The 21,622-nt window shown below is 44.9% G+C and overlaps 2 protein-coding genes across 11 annotated transcripts in view; one reads left to right on the plus strand and one right to left on the minus strand.

Annotated features, from left to right (window-relative positions):
• The window catches only part of SHMT1 (serine hydroxymethyltransferase 1), a 147,212-nt gene that overhangs the window by 115,625 nt on the left and 9,965 nt on the right, over nucleotides 1-21,622 (plus strand). The gene's annotated exons all lie outside the window — the stretch shown is intronic.
• PRPSAP2 (phosphoribosyl pyrophosphate synthetase associated protein 2) lies at nucleotides 1,103-21,200 on the minus strand. 10 transcript variants are annotated; one of them, XM_051778811.1, is made up of 13 exons: nucleotides 20,703-21,200; nucleotides 16,744-17,002; nucleotides 13,749-13,811; nucleotides 13,119-13,269; nucleotides 12,022-12,074; nucleotides 11,832-11,898; nucleotides 10,725-10,897; nucleotides 9,657-9,772; nucleotides 6,127-6,182; nucleotides 3,669-3,817; nucleotides 3,232-3,302; nucleotides 2,155-2,301; nucleotides 1,103-1,777 (listed from the first exon to the last, which is right to left on the minus strand). In XM_051778811.1, exons 4-13 carry the CDS (start codon nucleotides 13,235-13,237, stop codon nucleotides 1,619-1,621), a joined length of 1,110 nt encoding a protein of 369 aa, XP_051634771.1. In that variant the 5' UTR covers nucleotides 13,238-13,269; nucleotides 13,749-13,811; nucleotides 16,744-17,002; nucleotides 20,703-21,200; the 3' UTR covers nucleotides 1,103-1,618. The 10 variants fall into 10 exon arrangements, with proteins under 10 accessions (XP_051634771.1, XP_051634716.1, XP_051634726.1 ...); XM_051778756.1 differs by having other exon boundaries at nucleotides 13,692-13,811; XM_051778766.1 differs by lacking the exons at nucleotides 16,744-17,002; nucleotides 20,703-21,200 and adding an exon at nucleotides 16,582-16,737 and having other exon boundaries at nucleotides 13,692-13,811.

The following is a 21,622-nucleotide window of genomic DNA, read 5'->3' on the forward strand; positions in this document are numbered from 1 at the left end:
TTTCAGGGAGCTGTTGAGAAAGGAAGGCATTGTTATTCCTTAAAGACCAACACGAAACAGACACCTTTGAATTCCATGTTTTTGGGTATTTAGCCATCAGTTTGCTGCGCTGGAGGCTTGGCTGGCTCCTTCCCAAGTGGCAGCACGCTTCCACAAGGTCTCACTAATAAAATAAACACAGTGCAACTAATATGCCCATCACTGAGTCAGGTCAGCATTCCTCCTCCCTTTGAAGGAGCCGCAGCAGCGGGAGCAGCTCCACCAACCTTCCCCCTCGCTGCCCCGCTGGAATTTGACCCACATTAACACATCCAAAGTACTGACAAGTGTGAATACATCAGCCTGGTGTACCCATTAACGTTAAGGAAAACACCTGCCTTTATCCTCAGAAGTCAATGAACCCTCCAAAGCCCTTGGAAGTTCCTCTCAAGCAGAGAATTGGTGTCGACAAAGGTCAACTTTCCCTTCTGAACACGTCAAAAGTTTTATACTCATTTGCAGGACACGATGGGGAGATTAAACCAAACCACCTCTAAATGCTCATCAATTCCAGCGCTGTTTTCTCTGCAACAGGTGAGGAACTCCAGGTCTCCAGGACCAGAAGCCGTCTGGCAGCTGTCTGGCCGTTCCACCCACACCTGCCCAGGGATGCTTGGGAAAACAAACCTGAACAAGTTCAGCTCTGCACTGCAGAGTATTTTTTAACTCATCCACGCTTTCAGGCCAGGCAAGAAACCTCAGAAAAGCCCAGTTTACCTGTGATGAGCTGAGTTGGATTTTACCAGCTTGAATTTCTACCCCCCCCAATATTCCTGAGGCACAGAATCACAGAATGGTTTGGGATGGAAGGGACCTTAAAGGTCATCCCATTCCACCCTTCTGCCATGGGCAGGGACACCTTCCACTAGCCCAGGTTGCTCCAAGCCCTGTCCAACCTGGCCTTGGACACTTCCAGGGATGGGGCAGCCACAGCTTCTCTGGGCAATCTGTGCCAGTTTCTAAGTCCCTGTTGCTCCCTGATATCCACCTGTAACACCTGCCAATATTTAAGAGGACAGAGTCTGGAAGACAAGGGACCAGCACATGAACATTTTTAGAAAGCTCACACAAAACAAGTCTTTATTCTTTGTTGCAGAAAATAAATACAGGTGCATATTCCATATGCTTTTCTATAAAAGCACTCCTACAAAATCACTGAACTGCATACAACAGTACAACCTTTTTGGCTTTTAAAATGCAAATATTATACAGTCACTTCAGTTTGTTATCTTTTAAAGCACTTGTAGCAAGCAGCTTTGGAAAAGGAATGCTTAATTTAGAAGCCAATTTCTTGCCTCAAGTGTTTTGTGGGATTTTTCCATCGTGTATAGTGCAACTAACCTAAAAGCAACTAGAACAGTTTTTTTGTAAAATGTTTATTCCCACCCACCCCCCCTAAAAAAAAAAAAACCTGCAAAGAAAAAAAAAAAGCTCTCCAAAACTGTTCTACCTCCATACTTAAACCAAGAGAAAACAAGAAGTGGCTCAACGGAAAGATTAAGGTAAAGCAAGATGCTTCACAGCTCGTTCTCTGTTCCCTTCCAGTTTGGCCCGGGGTGTTCCTTTAGAGTCAGAAGCATTAATCATCCAGTCCTATATTCCTGAAAAGGTACGACATGGACTCCCCGTTGTGGATCCTGCGAATGGCTTCCGAGAGGATCATGCTGATATCCACAGTCTTGATTTTAGGGCACTGGAGTTTCTGTATCTCATGTGGAATTGTGTTTGTAACAACCACCTACGGGAAGAAAAAATGATCAGGAGGACATAGCTCCGTTATGTTTTCCACCTTCCCTATTGGAAGTGTGAAAGGGAGTTTCACAGATCCTATCAAGCCACCACTGCTGATAAGATTTTACATTATTGTCAGGGTCAAAATCCTAGGAAAAGCCCCACATTGCCATGGATACTAATGGCACTGTCCTTCTTTCATTCATACTGCCACAAAGAGCCAGAGGAAGGTACAAAATATCCCCAACACTGAGGGGAAAGCTCCACTGACACTGGCAGTCCAGCACCTCAGCACTTCCCACGTTTCCCTCTCCTGCTGTAGCTTAAGGACAGGTAGATGTTTCCTTAAAAAAAAAACCATCAGGATTCAGAATCCACACTTACCTCATCGATGGCAGACTCCTCGATCAGCCGGGGAGCGTCTGAAGACAAGAGGCCGTGGGTGGCCATGACAAAGATCTTGTAAGCCCCCCTCTCCTTGAGGGTCTCGGCCGCAGCCAGGAAGCTGTCGACATCATCAATGATGTCATCCTGCCAAAACACCACCGAGTCACCACGGCCTCACACACAGCACTCAGACTGACAGGGCAGCTCTGGCAAGTACAGCAGAACCCAAACTATCAGGAGATTGCCCTTTTTTATGACAAGCCCAGAGATAACACCCTGCTTTAGAGAAACCATGACTGAATCACGCAATTATGGAATGGTCTGGTTTGGAAGGGATCTTAAAGATCATCTCATTCCACCCCTTGGTGTGGGCAGGGACATCTTCCACTATCCCAGGTTGCTCCAAGCCCCATCCAACCTGGCCTTGGACACTTCCAGGGATGGGGCAGCCACAGCTTCTCTGGGCAACCTGTGCCAGGGCCTCACCACCCTCACAGGAAGAATTTCTCCCTAATATCCCATCTAACCCTACTCTCTGTCAGCTTAAAGCCATTTCCCCTTGTCCTGTCACTCCAGGCCCTTGGAAATAGTCCCTCTCCATCTTTCCTGTTGGCCCCTTCAGGTCCTGGAAGGCCACAGTTAGGTCACCCCGAGCCTTCTCCTCTCCAGGCTGAACAATCCCAATTCTCTCAGCCTTTCCTCACAGCAGAGGAGCTCTAACCCTCTAATCAACCTGGTGGCCTCCTCCAGACTTGCTCCAACAGGTCCATGTCCATCATCTCAGCTTCACTAAAACTCCTGGACAGAAACACAGTGATTTTCCCCTGCTTTGATGTGCACCTGAAACCCCTCTCCTTCAGGTAAGCACTGAACAGAGTTTCACCTGCCCTACTCATGGAAACAAGGTCCAAACTCTGCTTTTCAGCATGGATCACTTCACAGTGTGCTCAGTCCTGCCCCATGGAATCAAAAGTCCACCAGCAACCCAAGTTTAGTGGTTGGTACAGAATGTTTACTTGATTTCTTCAACTTTAACATGTTTAACATCATTGATGAGAAGTGAAGACATCTTACCACAATGATAGCTATTCTTCCTCCCACATCTCCAACAACTGTGATGGGTGGCTTTTCCTTGGGAATCAGCACTGATTAAGGGAAAATTGGTTTAGAGGGATAGAAAGGAGAAAGAAAAGAGAAAGTTTATAAGATTTACTTTAATAATGTCTGCTGGGTCACTAGTTAAGAGAGAGACATGGATCAACAACTATCTCAACAGCATTACTGGGAAAACGAGCAGGACTTTAATACATAAATGATCTTTTTAAGCTTAGTTAAAATATTAACTACATTCATTTACACTCGAACTGTGAACCAGTTCAACGAATTCTTAATTTTAGCACAGAAACAAAGTGGCTGGCAGACACCACCAGTTCCTTTTTGCTGGCCCATCACTGCCAGCCCCATTCCCCAAGAAAAGGCCAGGTAACACTTTCCCACACACACTTACTTACTGGGGATCTCCAAACTGGGGTGAATAGCAGCGACATATTTGGCTGTGGGTGGGGAGTGCCGACCATCCACCATGTCAGACTCGGCATCCTGAGCTTCCCCGTGGATCACAGCGATTCCCAACCGCAGGCGCTCAGCGAACGACTGTGCCCTGCAGGGAAAGGGTTAAAAAACACCAGGAACGCGTTAAATTTAAAATAATTCACCTACATACAACCCTAACCTATTCCCATTTTACTTCTACCGTTTCAGAGGAAAATGAAATGATCCTAAAATTTTAGGAGGACACATGGAAGGAACCACTTGCCCCTTAATATCTTGATTCCACCAGGTTTGTGAGTCAGAATAACCCTGAAAGTGCCCATATGGGCCTTGAAGCAACAGGATAAATGTTGCAAGTCACATAATTGTGATTACTCCCTTCTGCTTTGCCCAACAGCCAAAAACCATTCCCTAGCCTTCGGCATCCTTGGGATTCCAGTGCTTTAGGAATCTCATCTAACAGTAACCAAGAATAGTCTTGATGTCTAGATTGTCTACATTTCATAGGAAAAAATATATATTCATATGAAAAAAAAGTGTTCACCTATTTATTTTTAGCACTAAATAAGGACAATATCCCTGACCTGCTGACACAATCTGAGATACCCTGTGGAAAAGGGGGTCCAGATGATCATTCTGCCTGGCAAACCACACTTCAAGCTGAACAGCCTGGATTTTATTATTAGCTGACATAAAGTTCCTTCACAGCGCAGTATTTCTTTGACTAAAATTAGAAATTTCTGGAAAGAAGTGTGAGGTCAGCTGGGGGAGTGGGCAAAGCAGAGAGCCAGGAAAATGGGAATTTCACAGACAGTGCTTGAATCCCAGATCCTGGAAGCAGCAAGTGTAAATTAGCACATCTATCCCACCTTACCTTGCACACCCAAAGTTTGGGACCCTGCCCAAGCCACCCCATCTCACCTCCTCTGGTCCAAGTGAATCCAGCACATCTAAAGTGAGTCACTCTGCTCTAACATCAGCACCTCAGACCCGTGCCTGAATCATCTCCTCTATCCTCAAGCCTTGTTTCACTATCCAAACAATCCAGAGTCCAAAGAATAATTTGCCCATCATGATACTCAGTTAATTAAAAATGAAGAATCCTCCACCCTGTGGTTATCATACAGTTACAATATTCTTGCGAGTAGTTAATTACAGGTAATTATTATTCCAAACATTAAGAGTTAGGACTTAGCAGGCATAATCCTATCAATAAAACCATAATAATTACGTTAAAATGCAATATTAAACTGAACAAAGTTCAAAGTAAGAGCAAAATGATTTATTAATTTTCCAGTGAGCTCAGAAACCGCAGAAACATTCTGAACTGCACCAAGCACGGGTTCTTCTCCACAAGTAGGCATTCATCACAAGTATTTTCCTGGATTGTTTTCAGCCTGGATTAGGCTGAAACATCCAATCACCCTTTCCCCAATACAATGTACCTCTTCAAATACTGCCCTTAAATTCTCGTAGGTCCACATGAAGAAGTTTAACAATAGAGCTCTGGGAACCTCTCCTCCCCAAATCCCTGTGTGTGCAACCCATCTGTCTGGTCAGTTTGAACAGACTATTTGCTGGCATTGACAATTACTGGATGAGTGTTAAAATGCTTCAACAAAAGCCTGTCTACACCCAAGTGGCAACACTGACACCGTGGAAAAGAAATGGGAGAGAAATAAATAGAAAATGACTGGCCGAAACAAAAGGAATCACAAAAAGTACTGCTGGAGAACAAAGATGACACAAGTTGAATTGTTACATAAAATAACAAAAACACAAAGTATCACAAATTCCTTGGCATGAAAGTCTAAATAACTCTTCAACAAACTCTTGGTTTGCCACCACAGCAAATACAGCATCTCTTAAACCATTGTCCAGCTCTTACAGCACCTGCTGACAGCAGTTTAATTCCAAAGCATCTGGGAACAGTCAACTAAAAAGTTTCATGGATTAAGAACAGTCATTCAACCACAAGGACTTCACAATCAAAATCTTCTCAAATATCAAATCCTGTTTCACCATCTGTATTTAGGATCTGATCAACCATGTTCTTACAGTTAAGCCCACATTAAGCAATTCCTTTGGATGAATGGCATTACATTTCCAGCCATTTTTCTTCATTTACAGCAGGAAATTTAAAATGTAAATGCACACAAATAGAACATGATTAAAAACCTTCTTGATCATAAGCACTGCACTGATTTACCTCATCCTTTTGTTTGTTTTTTTCAAGTCTCCTTAGATTTATTGTGATTACAGAGAAGATGTAAAAACTACACAGCTGACAAGGCAGAACTGGGAGGGGTTTGAAGGCTGCATCTTCTAATTATTGGATATCTGTCCTTCACTTGATCCTAAGAACAAAATCCCGACAGAGATTTCCTGCTCCAAGGCAAGAGAGCAGATCTTACCCACCTCTTTGCAGACGCAGGAGATTTGGCCACAATTACAGCATTCCTGTAGTCTGGTATCTGTAGTAAATAACAGATAGCAATGTCCACTTCATATCTTTAGACAAATTTAAACTCAGTAAGAATCAGAGAACTTTATTTTGCCAGAAGAACTTTAAGCATCGAACATTTTCACCTAAGAAAGCAACCTCAGGAATCCATGGTAAATGATCAGAGTTGACAGCTCAGTAAAAACAGGTATTTAGAAAAGTCAGATATTGGAACTGTACCTTTCATATATCCCATGTTATAGGAGAGATTACAGAAAAGTAACTGCTTTAGAACATCAGGGCTAGGCAGACAAGTGTTGAAAGAAACAGGAAACCATCAAAATTAAAGTTTCCTGTTCAACTTTAATTGTCTTTCATCACTTGAAAACAGCATTTCACCCATTTCCTATTGCTTTAGAGAGCACACCGAGAAAAGTCACACCTCTCCATCAGGTAACACCGACTATTTCTATGAACAATCAGAAGGGATATAAGTTCCATGTTCACTGCACTCTCCTGGAGTCACAGTCTCACAGTGCTGCAAACTGTCCTCCACACTGACCAGCACGAGGAGAGGCTGCTGCAAACGTCAACAGCACCAGAGGGGTAAGGCCAGGCAGTCTGCATTTCCTTTTGAGGTTTGACAGAGACTTCAGTCACGTTTCACAAACACGATCTACTCCTCAGTTTGCTGCCCCTGACCCATTTTCACACTGGTTTTTCACTCCAGACTCCTGCTCTCTGTTTAACCACCATTTTAGTCCCCATCTCTCAAAAGTTTCTTATCCTCATCTCCATTTTCCCTGCAAACAGTGACTCCACATCAGACTCATCTTGCCTTGTCCATAACTTCTCAAGCATTCCACTGTTCACACTTCCAGCCCTCCTTTCCACAGCAACTTACGCTCCCTCTCATATCTCATCTTACCCCAGTCCTTGCAAACTCAGTAGTTTCCTTCACTGTGCTTCCCTGGGATGATCCATCTCTATGGAGAGCAGCTGAAAGAGAACCTGGCTGGCCCTCTCTCCATTGCCACAGTTCTCAGCCAAGCCAAGTCCTACAGAGCAGGTCCATCCTCAGACTCCCAGAGTTAAGGGACCTGCAAAATGATCTGTTACAGATGTGATTGCACAAATTTGGGGGGCTGACACCCTGTCATGCTGCTCACCACCTTGCTGTCAAGATGTCAAATACTCATCCCAGGGCACAGAAACAAGCAGGTTTTCTGCAAACACAGGCAAGGTAAGTCCTTCCACAATCTTTTCCTCAAACACACAAACTGTGCTGGCTGAGTATTTCCAAAAGCTCTCCCTGAAACAAGCATGGGAAAGAAAAAAATTTGGGCAAGGACCTAATCAACTGAAAACAAGAACTTTTCCGAGGACGTTGTCGGGCAACGTTAATAACCCACAATGTTACTAACTCCACCTACAACACTGGGAATTCAGCATGTTCTGTCCTTTACAAACACTTAGTTATACAAGAGGCTACAAAGATTAACATGACGGAAGGTATGGACAAGGCAGGGCCTGTCACTTGACATAACAGAGGCTTTGATCTTGTTCAGACACCATTGCCTCATTTTTCCCCTGCCAAATTACCAAATTTGTTCTCAGCTCTTCAAAAATGAAGTCAGAAAGCCAGAAGTGTCATCCACAAAGCAGTAAGGTATCAACAGCTCCTCAAAACAAAGAGCTACATCACTCTGGGATTAACTTGTACACACAGGAAAGAGAAGACACCAAGTAGCCAACATTTTCTAAGCAATACAGAGGAAACCCAACAAAACTATTTTCATATCACATGAGTTTCACTGATTGGACTGTCTTCATCCCACAACACTGAGTAATTCTCTTCACACCTATGCATAAATTCCCAACAGGGAACAACTACAAGCCCTCGTCCTCTCACCTTTCAGTTAAATGTTTTTTAAATGGCCTCCACTCTTACCAAGCTGGACTCCATTTCATGCGATTCAGTGCACCCCATCATGACTCCAACTGCTTTGAAAGCTCTGGCATTCCCAATGAAGGATATCCAGCAAGTTGTGGCCACCAGGAACTTGGAATGAATACTAAATTCCTCCTGAGCAGCACTGGATCACAGTTTTAAGATACTATAAACGACTTGGCTGGTCAAGGTACTTGCCAGTGTAGATCCCAAGTGATCAGATCCAGTCAGTCAACTCCAGTTTTAACAAGTCCCCTCATGGACGAGCAGAGGAACGAAGAAATAAAGAACTGAAAGTATCTTCTAAGACTTCTCTACACGTACTTCAGATCCCTCTGTAAATGTTCATTTGTTAGACTGCACAGCAGTGCCAGACTCAAAGCTGCAACAATTCTTTGTAAGCCATTAAAAGCTCATGATTCAAAAAGTGCTTCAAGACTTGAAGCAGCACCATGATCTTGTTGCCAACTATAAATCACACACTGTAGCAACATATAAAGGTACAACCTCTCTTGTGTCTGCATGCTTGGTTTTCCACTTTTTTTCCCTTTTTTTTAACTTAGGAAGTCCTTACAATGTGCAATACTTCTCTCCTGGAACACAAGATGAATGACTGTGGCAAAGCCAAAGCCTGGGGTTTTGTTCTGCCACCCTCTTTGATTCTATTACCAAATGAAATGATAAAGAGAGCTTCAAATGGTAACTGATTCCCCAAACAGATTTTAACACTGTCATAACAAAATCATGTGGGTTTGGGTTTTCTTAGGGGGGTGGGGTGGGGCGTGTTTCATTTTGGTTTTTAAATTGGGGCATTCATAACCCTATAAAAAGAAATAGCTTGGAACCAAAAGTAAGAGTGAACCCAACCTTTTCTCTCACCAGGAAGAAAGCATTTGCTTTATTCCAAATTATCATTAGTCAGAGGCTTAACATGTATCTTATACCTACAATTATCATTTGCATGGATGAATCTACCAGTAGCCCTTCTCAAAGCACTTGTAAAAATAAGATGGAGAAATGGAAGCTCAGAACGCCCCAAGTTAAGCTGCTCAAGTCAAGACATGCTGAACAAACAGTGGGTGAGATTTCCACACAAGAAATCAGCTGGGCTTGCTTTCAGAGCATGATCAATAGGCTCTCTCATAGTTTACAATTCCCAAAGTGGCTTTTATCATGAGACATTAATTACACCCACACAAGCACTCCATCCTATAAACGTCAAGGAAACTGGAAACAGGAAAGGAAGAGGACATCAAGAGCACAGAAATCCTAACTTCTTTTTTTTTCCAATATTAGGGGAATATATCTAAGAAGATAGAGCAGTTTTGCTGCACAGGTAAGAAAACACCAGCTCTCCATGGAAGTAAAAGTTAAGCACGTGGGGAGGAAAATAATCAACTGCCCCAACACCATTCCCTGCCACAAACTGGTCCTTTCCCCTTAAAATTCTGTTTGAAGAGTTAATCTTTTCAGAGGAATTTGTTTCAGATGCCTTGAGACATGACAAAAAAGGTAATGTAAAAAAAAGTAACTGTAACAGCAGGCCTTCCTCACCTCTTCTTGGATGTACTGTAGTAAAAACGGGGATGCTCTCAAGTTATCAACTGGAATGTTGAAGAAGCCCTGAATTTCCTTCTGATGTAGATCCATGGTAATAAGATGAGTTAGTCCTTAAAAAAAAAAAAGGAACAAGACATAGAGAGAAGCACATCAAGAAAAGGAAGAGAGAACAAGACAAGACAGTCTTTATTTTTCTAAGTTTCACTGAAGCTTGTCCAGAAAATCTCCAAGCTGCACGAGAACAACATTACACTCAGTGAAAGTACATAACAAATTAACTACGTCCCTCTTAAGCACACGGGCATTAACATGTTTTGAGACTTCTACAGTGTCTTTTTAAAAGAACCTCAGAACACTCCACATAACTGACTCAGTAGTGCCACACTGAGGCAGGTAAGATCCTTCTCCACGGGACAAAATGGAAGCACTAATTTGTCCTGTGTCACAGACCCCGGCACACTCATTGTAGTCCTGAACTCCTGAAAAAGGGGCCCAACTCCTAAACACCAAACCCCACTTCTCCCAAAATAACAAACCAGCTCACACTGTGCTTGGGATGAATGCCTGTTTTTTCCCAGCAGTGGGAATGAAAGGAAAGGAGCAGAAAATGTGCTGAAGGCTGTGGAAATGAATAGTCTCATTCTCCCACATCATCTCAAATGTAAAGGACAAAGTGCATTCATCCAACAGGTAAAAAACAGGCCAGAAATGACAATGCACAACTGTTCAAGAGTGTTAAAAACATAAAGAATGGTATTAAGAGATGGATAGCATGGCAGCTGAGCCCAGCAGACTCATTTTGCCAACTCAGTAGGACTCAGTGTAAAATGGCTGCTTCAAGTTTGGGTTTTTTACAAACTCATCGTTCAGAAACGTTTCTAATTAGAAACAATCTCTAATGAGAGAATTTCTAATTCTCCTTTTTATGTGGGTTTTAAACACAGGAAAAACTCAGCAGTTATTTTTAAAGAGTCCCAAGTTGTGCACAGACCTCTCTAAACCTGGAAGCTGACAGCAGGAGCCCCCTTGCCCTGATAATTTCAGAACAGCCCACACTCTTACCAGCTTTGCACATCATTGAGGCCAGTAACTTAGAGACAATGGAGCCCCTTTTCCTCATCTTGCACTGTTTGCTGTATGGGAAGTAAGGGATGACTCCAATGATGCTTTTGGCACAGGAGGTTTTACAGGCATACACCATGATCAGGAGCTCCATGATCGTAGTGTTCACATCCCTGCAACGACAAACACCCAGTTCTGTATCCCGGGCACAAAAATCCTGTATTCAGCACAGCATTTATACCCACCCCAGGAATTTCATGCCAGAGTAGCTCAAAGTACGGAGACTGAGCAAACTTCACTAAGCTTCCAGCTCTGGACTTCAGGATGGCAAGTGCCCTGGGCCCAGCATTTGAATTCTTCACCAGGATTACACTTCTTTACTGTTTTCACTCTGCCATTTTGGACAATTCAGTTGTCTTTGTTGGACAGTGTTGCTATGAAAAAGTAGCCCATAATTTATCCCCAATATCACTTCCTGTTGTCCACAAAAATATATGTATTTTCCCATATAGATATGCTTTTTAAAAAAAAAATATTTTGCACTTTACAACAAATTCTTCTCTTGTTAAGCCAAGAGCAAGCTAAATACTTAACAGTTAGCATCTGTTCTCTAAGAGAAGTGATCATCAACTAAGGCCTATTATTTCTGTTGCCATTAAAAAAATAACCTTAGCATTTGTAAAGTTCACTTAAAATAAAAGATGCTGTTTTCTGAATCGTGGGACACATTGCCCAGGAAATTTTCCTCCTACATTTCCAGCTTTGTGATGGAGCTAGAGATGGGCAGCTGAAAAGGGAAAAATTTAAAGAGAATGACATAAGGAAAAGAATACTTAGGGAAAGAATGCAGGGACCCAGGGGAATATTTCACTGATATATTCACTGAAAATTAAAATAAGAGAAGTTTGCTTATGCCAAAGTCGGCTTTGTGCACATATTAAAAGAAAAACCCAAAACAAATAACAACAAAGAAAAGACTCTATCTAGTTAATCTGAGCTTATTGCACTGTATCACATACATAAGAAATGACTGAAATTAAAACCAGAAGCATTCCTATGGACAGCCCATGTCAAATACTAGCACAGGGTCTTTGAACAGTTACTCACTTTGAAACTGTTTGGATGATAAATACATCCTTTCCTCTCACAGACTCCTGAATCTGCACTCTTGTTTCTGCCAAGGAGAAAAATATGTAATATTTGCAATAGCAAAACTCAACAGAGTCTAAGAAAAGGGGAGCCAACACATGCACATCAGTGTTGGGTACAATTCCAGTTTTGCTAATTAAATGCTCACCTCTGTTTGGCTCCTGATAAACCTGAACCTTCCCCATCTCAACTCCCAGGCGCCTGCAGGAGCAGAAAACAAGGAGAAGTCAATAGGGGGAAAGGAAGGACAAAACAAATGCAAATCCCACAATGCAATAGTTACTGAAAATGCTGTATTCCACAGCAGAAAACCAAGGAAAGAAAGTCCCAAACCATAAAACCAATAATTACAGTGGACATCTCTTTAAAAAGCACCTACAGTTTCTGCACTGCAGACTAAGCTAAACTCATTTTCAAGTCAAGCTCAGAAGAACAAGCAGCAGAAAAAAAAATGCTTGAATACTAAATCATGCAACAATTTCTAATTTTTAACATGTATTTCCTGCCCTATATATATGTATATACACGTGGCAAAATACAACTTTTAAGTTGTTCTCCTCTATAGAAAACAGTCAATGTAGAGTGAAGAGGAAATACAGCAAGCACTATTCTATGGATAATGTATTTATTCCATGCCAGGATTAGCACAGATCCCCATCACTACAAAAAGGAGACAGTTACAGATTATGACACACACTCATGCCCAAATTCTTGCCACACGTAACCTGAGTTCCTTTGCAGCCCCTTTCTCCTCCTGTCCACACCTAACTTTGGGCACATAAGTCTCAAAGAAGAAATCCATCATGTGGAATATTCCCAGTAATGTTATGCATCCTAATTAGCAAGGTGAAAATTTACTTAAGCCATAAAAGTTCTGCTGAAGCTATTCATGGATTGAAGCTAAAGGAATGTTCCCATCCAAAATATACAGCGAGCAGGAGAGATGTAGTTTTGCTGCCTAAGAAAACCCCACTACAAGGAGTAGGAAAATGATAAAAAACTTGTGCCACGATTATTTAACACTCTCCAAACATTAATTTTGCCCACGTGTTTCCTATAATGTGCTGCAGCCAACCCCAGCCTGCCACAGAACAATTCCAACACAAATTATTCTCCTTCTACTCCAGCTGCTGAAATAGGCTGTGCAATAGAGCACACACCACGTTCTTGCAAACCATGGTAGTCTCCCCATGTAATTTTCCTTAAGGAGAGAAATCAGAATTAATAAAATAAGACTGTACTTACTCAGCAATCCTCTTGGACAGTTCCATGCACGACGAATTGGAATTAGCTGAAAACAGCACCAGCCCACCCTTGGTGATATTCATGATGGCCCCAATTTCAGTTGATGACACACAAAACATCAACCCTAAGTTGTTTTTCCACTTCTAAAAGACTGCAAGAGATCAAAAGTCAGTTAGAGCCACAATGTTAAAAACAAGAAACAAATTTTCCCTGTTTCAAAAGTGAAGAATTTCCTATAAGCCTGTATTTTCCAGCATCCTTAGTACTTGTTTTCCCCACTTCAACAGTTTCCCTAGAGCTCTCCAAAGATCCCCCTGAAAATCTCCTAACTTAACAGGTTTTTTCCTATTTTGAACTGTTTTCCTCAGGCTATCATCTAGTAACAGAGATCCTCTTTTCCATCAGCTTGTCCAGTTCATTTAACAGAACTGAGCGACATTTATTGACTTTTCCAAGATCACAAAGCCAGTCAGGGGCAGAATGGAGCTGAACAGAGCTCCTGGGTCCTGGCTAGAAGGGTCTGTTTCCATACTGTGTCTCTTTTCATCACTTTGCAATAAATGATAAACTTACAAATAGGGATGAAACGTAAGGAAGAGTTCAATAAAGCTGGCAGCTGTAAATAATGACCTCTTGCACAATGAATCCACTTGCTGAAGCAGCTGCTGTCATTCTTTGAGATTAATAATTCTCCTGTGAAAACAGGAGAAAAATATCATGAGGAATTCGATACAATTTTTTTTTTGTTTCGAATAAAGGCACAAACCACTAATCCCACCAAGGATTTGATGGGCTTCCATCTTTTTATTACTCTTTATAAACTACATTTTCCTGACTACTTCTGCTGTAATATTTTAGTCAAATAAAAGAAAAAAAAAATCACATTGTCCAGCAGCCCCTGACAGACCAAAGTAGAATTCAACTCAAAAAGTCCTAGGCCACTGCACTTCACTCACTTCTGTCTAAGAAATATAATGCTTCATCATCCATTTCAGAATTATGTAGAGGACTGGAAATATTAAATATGAATGGCTTAAATTATGAAAGAAGTAACTTCTTTCCTGATAAACATCTCTCTGTTGAGAAACATAATTATCGAATAGTCACAGGTAATTAATTAGAAAAAGTTGATGGTTTATCAATTGTTAAGTACTCCAAAACAGCAATAAAAAGAAAACAACAACCATTTTTGTATTAGAGGGATAGTTGGCTGGCTCTATAAAGAAACTCTTCACCTCATCTTTGCAACTAGACATTCTCTTGGTCAGGTTGATTTTGTCACAGAGGAACCTGATTCATGAAGAGCCAAAGTCAAGCCAGGAATTTCCTAACAACAAATCTCTTGATGGCCAGTCTGAGCTCTGCTTAACTGCTGTGAATGAAAACCTGCCTGTCATCAGAACCTCCAAAATGTGCAGAGAGTGAGCACAAACAGCAACAATTTCAGCCTCAGAACCCCTGGATGTTTCACTCTACTAGAACCAGGTGAACCCCCCACACCTCAAAAGCCAGACCTGTATCCCTGCGTAACGAAGTGCCCAACAATTTAAGGATAAACCTAATCCTAGGCTAGTGTTTCTCTGTTCTGCTGCTCAGCTACTCTCTGCAACTCCCAGCTGTTAACTAATGGCCATCACCCATCAAATATTCATAATAGTGCTCAAGATCCATCTCAGCTCCAAAGAAGGCACGGACTAGAAATGCTTTTAGGTCTCAGAACACCACCTGAGAGCTTGTGTGCCTGGATGGGAACAACGTGGATACATCTTTCCCTGTTACTAAAAGCATTCATAAAGAAGGCACTCTTTCCCCCCCCTCCAGTTGTGTGTCTTCCTTCCATGGATTAGGGAAATGAGAAGCATTAAGAGATCTGCTGAAAGCCAAAATTGTTGTTCCCCATTATTGCTCAAGGTGCATTTTATACCACCATAAGATATTGATGTATTCAGCAACACTAAACACTGCTCTTCACATCATAGGTCAAGGACTTCTTTGTGGTCACACTTCGGCAGCTACAGGTGGGCCACAGCGTGTGTGGGGAGGGAAGGTGCATTTAAAGAGTAATCAACCTTGAAACGGGTGCTGGGATGACAGCAAGCTGGCAGAACTTTATTAGATGTGCAAAGACGTGACTCCACATGGGTACCTGGGACCAAAACCCTCTGGTTTGAGGTGGGCAAGGTCTGGGACAACGTAGGCACCACAGAGGCTGAAGCACCAACTCCTGCCCTGCCTTTTGGGCTGCACACAGTTACACAGACACGCCACGATGAACACAACAATTACTGGGTACACATGGCTTTACATCTCCATGAACTGAGCATGTCCGCACAGAAAGCAACAGAGGCAGGAATAACTGTATGGGATAACCATGGTACTAAGCAATGGAATCCTCGTGGGACGGAGGGAATCTGCACCCTCTCACCCATCTTCCCCACAGGGAATTTTCCCGGCCCTCCACACTCATCTATCCCCCTGGGCTAAGGGACCCTTCCAGCCCACGCCTCCCTACAATTCTTCAGCTGCTCCAGGTGGGTTACACAGGCCCTGTGGTCCCTGCGGATCCCATCCCTCCTATCCTGGAGCGGCCAGTGCACATCGCAGCCCCACGCCGCTCCTCCTCACCTGTGGGGCTGCCGGGGAGCCCGAGAAGCCCTGCAAAGGGCCCGCCCAGGAGAGAGTCCCCATCCCCTGAGGGGAGGGCGACGTAGCCCCTTCCTCAGGCGGCAGAACCCCGTGTGTGGGGAAGGGGGGATGTCCTGCCCACACAGCCAGCTGAAACGGGCTGAGCGGGCGGGAGCGCCCCTCGCTGAAGGCCTTACCTGCCGGCTCCGGCCCCCCGGCCCCGGGAGAAGGCGGCCCGGCCGGAGGGGAAGGAGGGGGTGAGGCAGAGGGAGAGGCAGAGACGGCGGCGGAGCTCAGCCCCTCCAGTTCTCCGCGGGCAAGATGGCGGCGGGGCGTGAGGGAGGGAGCGCGGGCGGGAGGGGCGGGCCCGGGGCGACGCCCCCCCCCCCCCCTTCCCGCCACGGGCTCGCGCCGCGCTGAGGGGACTCGGCGCCATCTTCCCCCTCAGCCCCGCAGTGAGGGGAGACACCGGGACAGGGGTCAAAGAATCACAGAACCATCAGGGTTGGGAGAGACCGCCAGCCCAGCACTGCCACTGTAGCCCCTAAAGCATCTCACCCATCGCCAGATCCAGACGCCTCTGGAAAACACCCTCCAGATACGGTGACTCCGCCACCTCTCCCTGGACAGCCCGTTCCAATGCCTGACCACCTGAACAGTGAAAAAAAATTTCTGGTATCTGATCTGAACTTCCCCTGTCGCAGCTTAAGGCCGTTTCCTCTAGTCCTCACTGCACGCACGGTAGAAGAGACCAGTCCCCACCTCACTGCAACCTCCTTTCAGGTTGTTGTGGAGAGCGATGATGTCTCCCATGAGCCTCCTCCAGGCTCAAACAAACCTCTTCCAGGTAAACAAACTCAGCTCCCTCAGAAAACACATTTTCTAGACCCCTTCACCAGCCTTGTTGCCCTTCTCTGCCAAAGAGAAGGGCACTTCTGGGTCCCCATCTGGCATGATGTGGGAACCAGAACACCAACGCCGCAGTTCAGCTCCCACCCACCAAAAAAGACCCTTGCCAGGGTTGGGAGAGCCCCGGTGCAAAGTCCATGTGGAATAAAAGCAGTGGATGTCCGCGGGGTGCCGCGTTTCGGAGCTCCCACGCCTGCAGCCCTGTCAGAGGGACGGACGGACGGGCGGCTGCCACGCTGCTCCGGGCACCTCCATCGCTGTGGCTGATCCTCTCCATCTCCGCTGGTCCCCGTGGCACCATCTGGCCTTTGCCAGCAGACCCAGCAGTGTTTGTAGGGAAAGGGGCACCTCTGGAAAGTAAATTAGGAAAAGAAACAATCAGTGATGTCTCAGTTCCCTGTCACCAGCACACATGATTAATCCACAGTCCCCTGTCAGGACTCCCCTTGCCATGTACATTGATTGAACTGCATGAAGATTCTTTTGACATCTGCAGTGAGACTCTTATTTTAAACACCCTGTTTACAAAAAAAAAAAAAAAAAAAAAAGAAAACACCAACAAACCACCAGCTTTATCCCAGGACACCCATGACAAAACTGTTCTTTCACTGCTTTGAGGAAGTTACAGTCATCCCACACAGACATAGGAGAATAAAGGTCCCTGCTTTAAATAAAAACCCAAACATCGTGGTTTTTCCTCTAACCTGTTTTAAATTATGCTTCTCAGTATGCCCAAGATGAACAGTGTTTTATGGATCAGAATTTTAGCATTTAGTATAAAGGTTCAAATTAGGTACTTTTGCTGCAGCTTTTCTCACAAAAAGCAATTAAACTTGATTATTCTTGGCCTGTAGGGTGCACTGGAGCAAAGCCTAGCATCCCAGCAGGTATTTCTGTCCACGCTGGCCTTGATGTGAAAGAGGAGGAAAAGCCATTGAACGCCTCACTTAAACATGCCCGTGAAAGGGCAATGTTAAATTCATAGTTTGAAACCATTATGAGCTGCATTTTCCACCTTAAATACTCATGGACGAGTGTTTTCCCCGTGTTTCACATTTCCTTCTTGCTTCACTCATTCCAAGGCTTCATCAATTGTCTCCTCTTTTTGCTTTTTTCAGCAGACTGGGAGCTGGGGAAGGAGAAGCCATTTAACCAGGAGCAGCTGCCAGATGTCGAGCACTCCACTTGCAGGCTCACACAAAGCCAAGACATCTGTTTGAAATATGTGAGCAGAGAGGCCATCAGCCTCTTTATACCCTCAGAGATGCAGCACTGATCCTCTGACTTTCCTACAGCCTCTTCCAAATTACAGTGGGGGGTAAGAGAATAGACCTCTCCCAGCACCTCGCCACCCCCACTGTTCCCAGTCTGTGTTTTCCTGTTTCCAGGCTGGTGCTTCCACAATTGATTCGGGGTCATTGACCCCAGTAGGTTCTTGTTTTGTTTCAGGGCTTTTAGGACAAAAGGGAAGGGGTTTTGAGCTTTTTGTTGGCCTCTTCACAGAGCAGAAGAGATTTCTCTTGGCATCAGTCTCTGTCGCAGGATTTCACTGCAGCCTGGTGGGGCAGAGCAGCTTGATGCAGAACAACTAGAAATGACACTTGGTGAAGCACTGACCCGTAATGCAATTAGCAGCCTTCCCCAGAAGCATTTTTCAATACCCCAGGGCACCCAGAACTTGCTGACTGTTTGATTTGTGCTGCCCCAAATTCCTGACATTGCTCAAGCAAGCCACAGGATCAGGAACTAAGAGATCCTGTCTTCCGATCCTTTTTATAACGGCATTGCCTTTGTTTTCTTAGGGAAAAAAAAATCAATTTCTCAATTTCTCACCTCTGTTTTCCTGATCAGAGGAATGTGAGTTTAAATCTCAGCTCCCAAGGGAGAGGGATTTGTTAATCTGACAATATGCTATCCAAACACTAAGAGTTTAACGAACAGTTGCTTCAAGATGAGCACACGGATTTTATTTCATTTACAATGATTCAATTAGCAGTCATCTAAGGAATGCTGAAAATTTGCCGGGTGTGAATACACTGGCTCACAAAGATTTGTTGTCCTTAATCCAGATGTGACCCTGGCAAGCAGAGATGTGCAAAAAAAACCCCTCCATACACACCTAGTCCAGCCAAGGTGAGGGGCACTGCTCATCCAGCACTTGGCTGGACAACAGCCTGCATCCATCACCTGAGAGAAGATAAATGCTGCTGTCATCCAGGCTCCTGTGCTCCATCCATCACTGCTCAGACAGGTTGGCTTTTTTTTATTTGTTTGTTTGGGGTTGTTTTTGTTTAAAAAAAAGATGGATATTAAATGTCACCTACCAAACCACCTGACAGTGAGAACTATCAGACATAGCACGCCAAAGAAACACTCTGGTTTGATCCTGACAGAGTCCTGTGAATAGGTTTGGTCTCCCCCAACAGAAAGAGGATCCTACAAGGCATCCCAAAAGCATCCTCTACCCTACACAGTCCCTCTGAGCCCACAGGGAGGTTCTGCAGCACAGATATCTCCACATTGAGCACAGCCCAAAGGCCACCACCTCCCTGCTCCCCTGCCCTTGGCTTTTCTGCCTGGGGAGCAACTGAGTTCAATCTCCAGAAGATTCTGCCTTGGATATTACCCAGGGAGGCAGAACTCAAAGTGCTATAAAATGCATTTCAGAACGGAGGGAAGGAGGAGTAATTTTATCATGTCTTCAGAGTGATTTGGAAATAGCATCCCCCACGTCTGGGAAGCAAAGTGCCTTAAAAAAAGGCCCTGGAGCAGAGAACACGTCTTCTCTGTGTGAAGGGCTGTGGCTGTAGATAGCACTCATTGCTTTATCAAATATTACTGCTTGGCTGTCTGCAGAAAACAGGCACCCACTCATTTGTCACAGTCCTGAGGCACAGAACTTTGACTGAAGGACTCCCTGAGCTCAGTGTGTTTTCCTGTTTCAAACTGTGCTCCCAGTTCCGGGTCAGTCTGTAATGTTTAACAGATCTGCCACACCAGCTCTGGCGTGGACACAGGGTTCTCTCCAGCCAGCCTCCCAACAAAGAGATGAGACATTTGTGGGAATACTCGTTGTGGAACAGGTCCTGCAGACACACAGCTCGAGCTGGGTGCAAGGGTTTGGACAAACACTGCCCTGAAACAAGAGCTGGTGGTAGCCACTCTTGCTTGTTTCCCAGACTGTCTTTGCTTTGCTGTGTGTGGGCAGCTCTGTCCTGCAAAGTCTGCATCACATCCTGCTCACATCCATCACCTGATGTTTGTGGCTGTGGTTTGCCCTTTGATTCGCATTTAGACAAAAGTGGTTGAACTGGGCAGTGAAGTCACGTCATTTTAGGGAATTTGAACAGCTGCTCAGTTCATGCCAAACACTAGTTAGTGCTCTGTTCCTCCCTGTCCTCCCCACTGGGTCCCAGCGTGGTTTGCCATTTACCTCACTAAGCTACAGCTCCTCTACATAGAGCACCCAGGCACCATGCCCTGTGCAGGCATTTCGTGAGCACACAGGAAGGACTCAAGTTGGTCACTGCAGAGCAACTTTGCAAATTAAAGCAGAATTCAGTGCAGGAGAGCAGGTCCTGTGCCTTGGGTGCACAACTTGGGGGCGTAAAGAAAGATTTGGTACCAGCCCTGCCCTGTACACTGAGCAGGAGCTGGGAGAGGTGCAGGGAAGGAGCAAAGTGCAACCAGCAAAGAGCACCCTGTGTCTGCCCCAGTTCAGTGCCAACCAGGACCAGCCCTGGATCAGGAAGAGCAGGTTAACCCCCTTGCTGGGAGCAGGACCCTCACCCGTTGGCTATGCCAAGAAAGGCTGTGGAGACCTGGGTAAGGCCCAGCCTATACCACTTATTCACACTATTACCAACATCTCTCCTGCACAGAGAAGCTTTTGACCAATACAGGTCCTCTAATTTGCCATATTATTTCCTGCCTGATTTCAGCAAGCTGTGGAAGAGGTTCTGCTCTCAGACCACTGTGCACTGTCTTTCCTTAACCTTATCTAACAAATCAATTCCCCAAGCTCAAGAGTGAGACAAAGATTTTACTCACCAGGAAAGTCTCACCAGAGGAGAGGCAGGGGGACCGTTAGGCTTCCCAGAGGCTTTTATTGTCTCATTAAGCTCTCCTTAATGAGAAGTTCCTCACCTGCTGCAGTCTCCCTCCCATTCATTTGTATTCACTATCCTGCTGCTGGTACTTTCAAGGCTTAGTTCCCACTCCTTCCTCTCTCTTTCCTCTGAACTATTCTGAGCCCAGTTTCTATCTCCATGCTCCCATCCGGGTCCCAGGGAGAAAACACTTTCTCCTCTTGAGTTACCGCTTGCCATGTCCTCCTCGGCTGGTTTCCTCCCTGATACCTCTGCAGCTTCTCCCAGCTCCAGAGTCACCTGCCATAGTCTCTCCTCCAAAGCAAGGCAGCAACCCCTCCTGGTGAAATCCCTGGCTTAGATGCTTGCTAAAAACTTGCTTGTTCTCCCAGCTAAGGCTCTCCATGCACAGCTTGAACCCCCCCACCTCAGTGGCTCTGCCCAATCTCGCGCGCTCCAGTGGCTCCGCACGTCCCAGCCCACTGTTTGTAGGAGCGGGGCTGTCGGATCAGCCCCTCCGTGGGACCAATGAGGGCCTCACACCAGCAGGGCAGCGGGTTCAGCACCTTTCTCAATGACTGCAAATACTGGGGGGGTTCAGGCTGTTCCACCCACCCCATGGCATCTGAAAGAGCCTTGAGAGCAAAGCTGCGTCAGAAGGGGGCACAGCTGCCAAAGCGGCCGCTCAGCCTCCTTGGATTGCTGGTTGGAGAATTCCTCCCCCTTTTATTTTATTCAGGCTTTTCTAGATCAGCATATGGCAAATGTGAGTATCAGAGAGAATGAACAGCCTGCCTCCTAGTTGGGAATGAGGGACTACCACAATTATCCCTGTGATAAAGAGGTAGTCTGAACATGAGGGAACTCAATACAACAGGAGAT

The sequence above is a fragment of the Manacus candei genome, unplaced genomic scaffold (assembly GCF_025592945.1).
Source record: "Manacus candei isolate 608988 ecotype Guabito, Panama unplaced genomic scaffold, ASM2559294v1 h1tg000002l, whole genome shotgun sequence".
NCBI lineage: Eukaryota > Metazoa > Chordata > Aves > Passeriformes > Pipridae > Manacus > Manacus candei.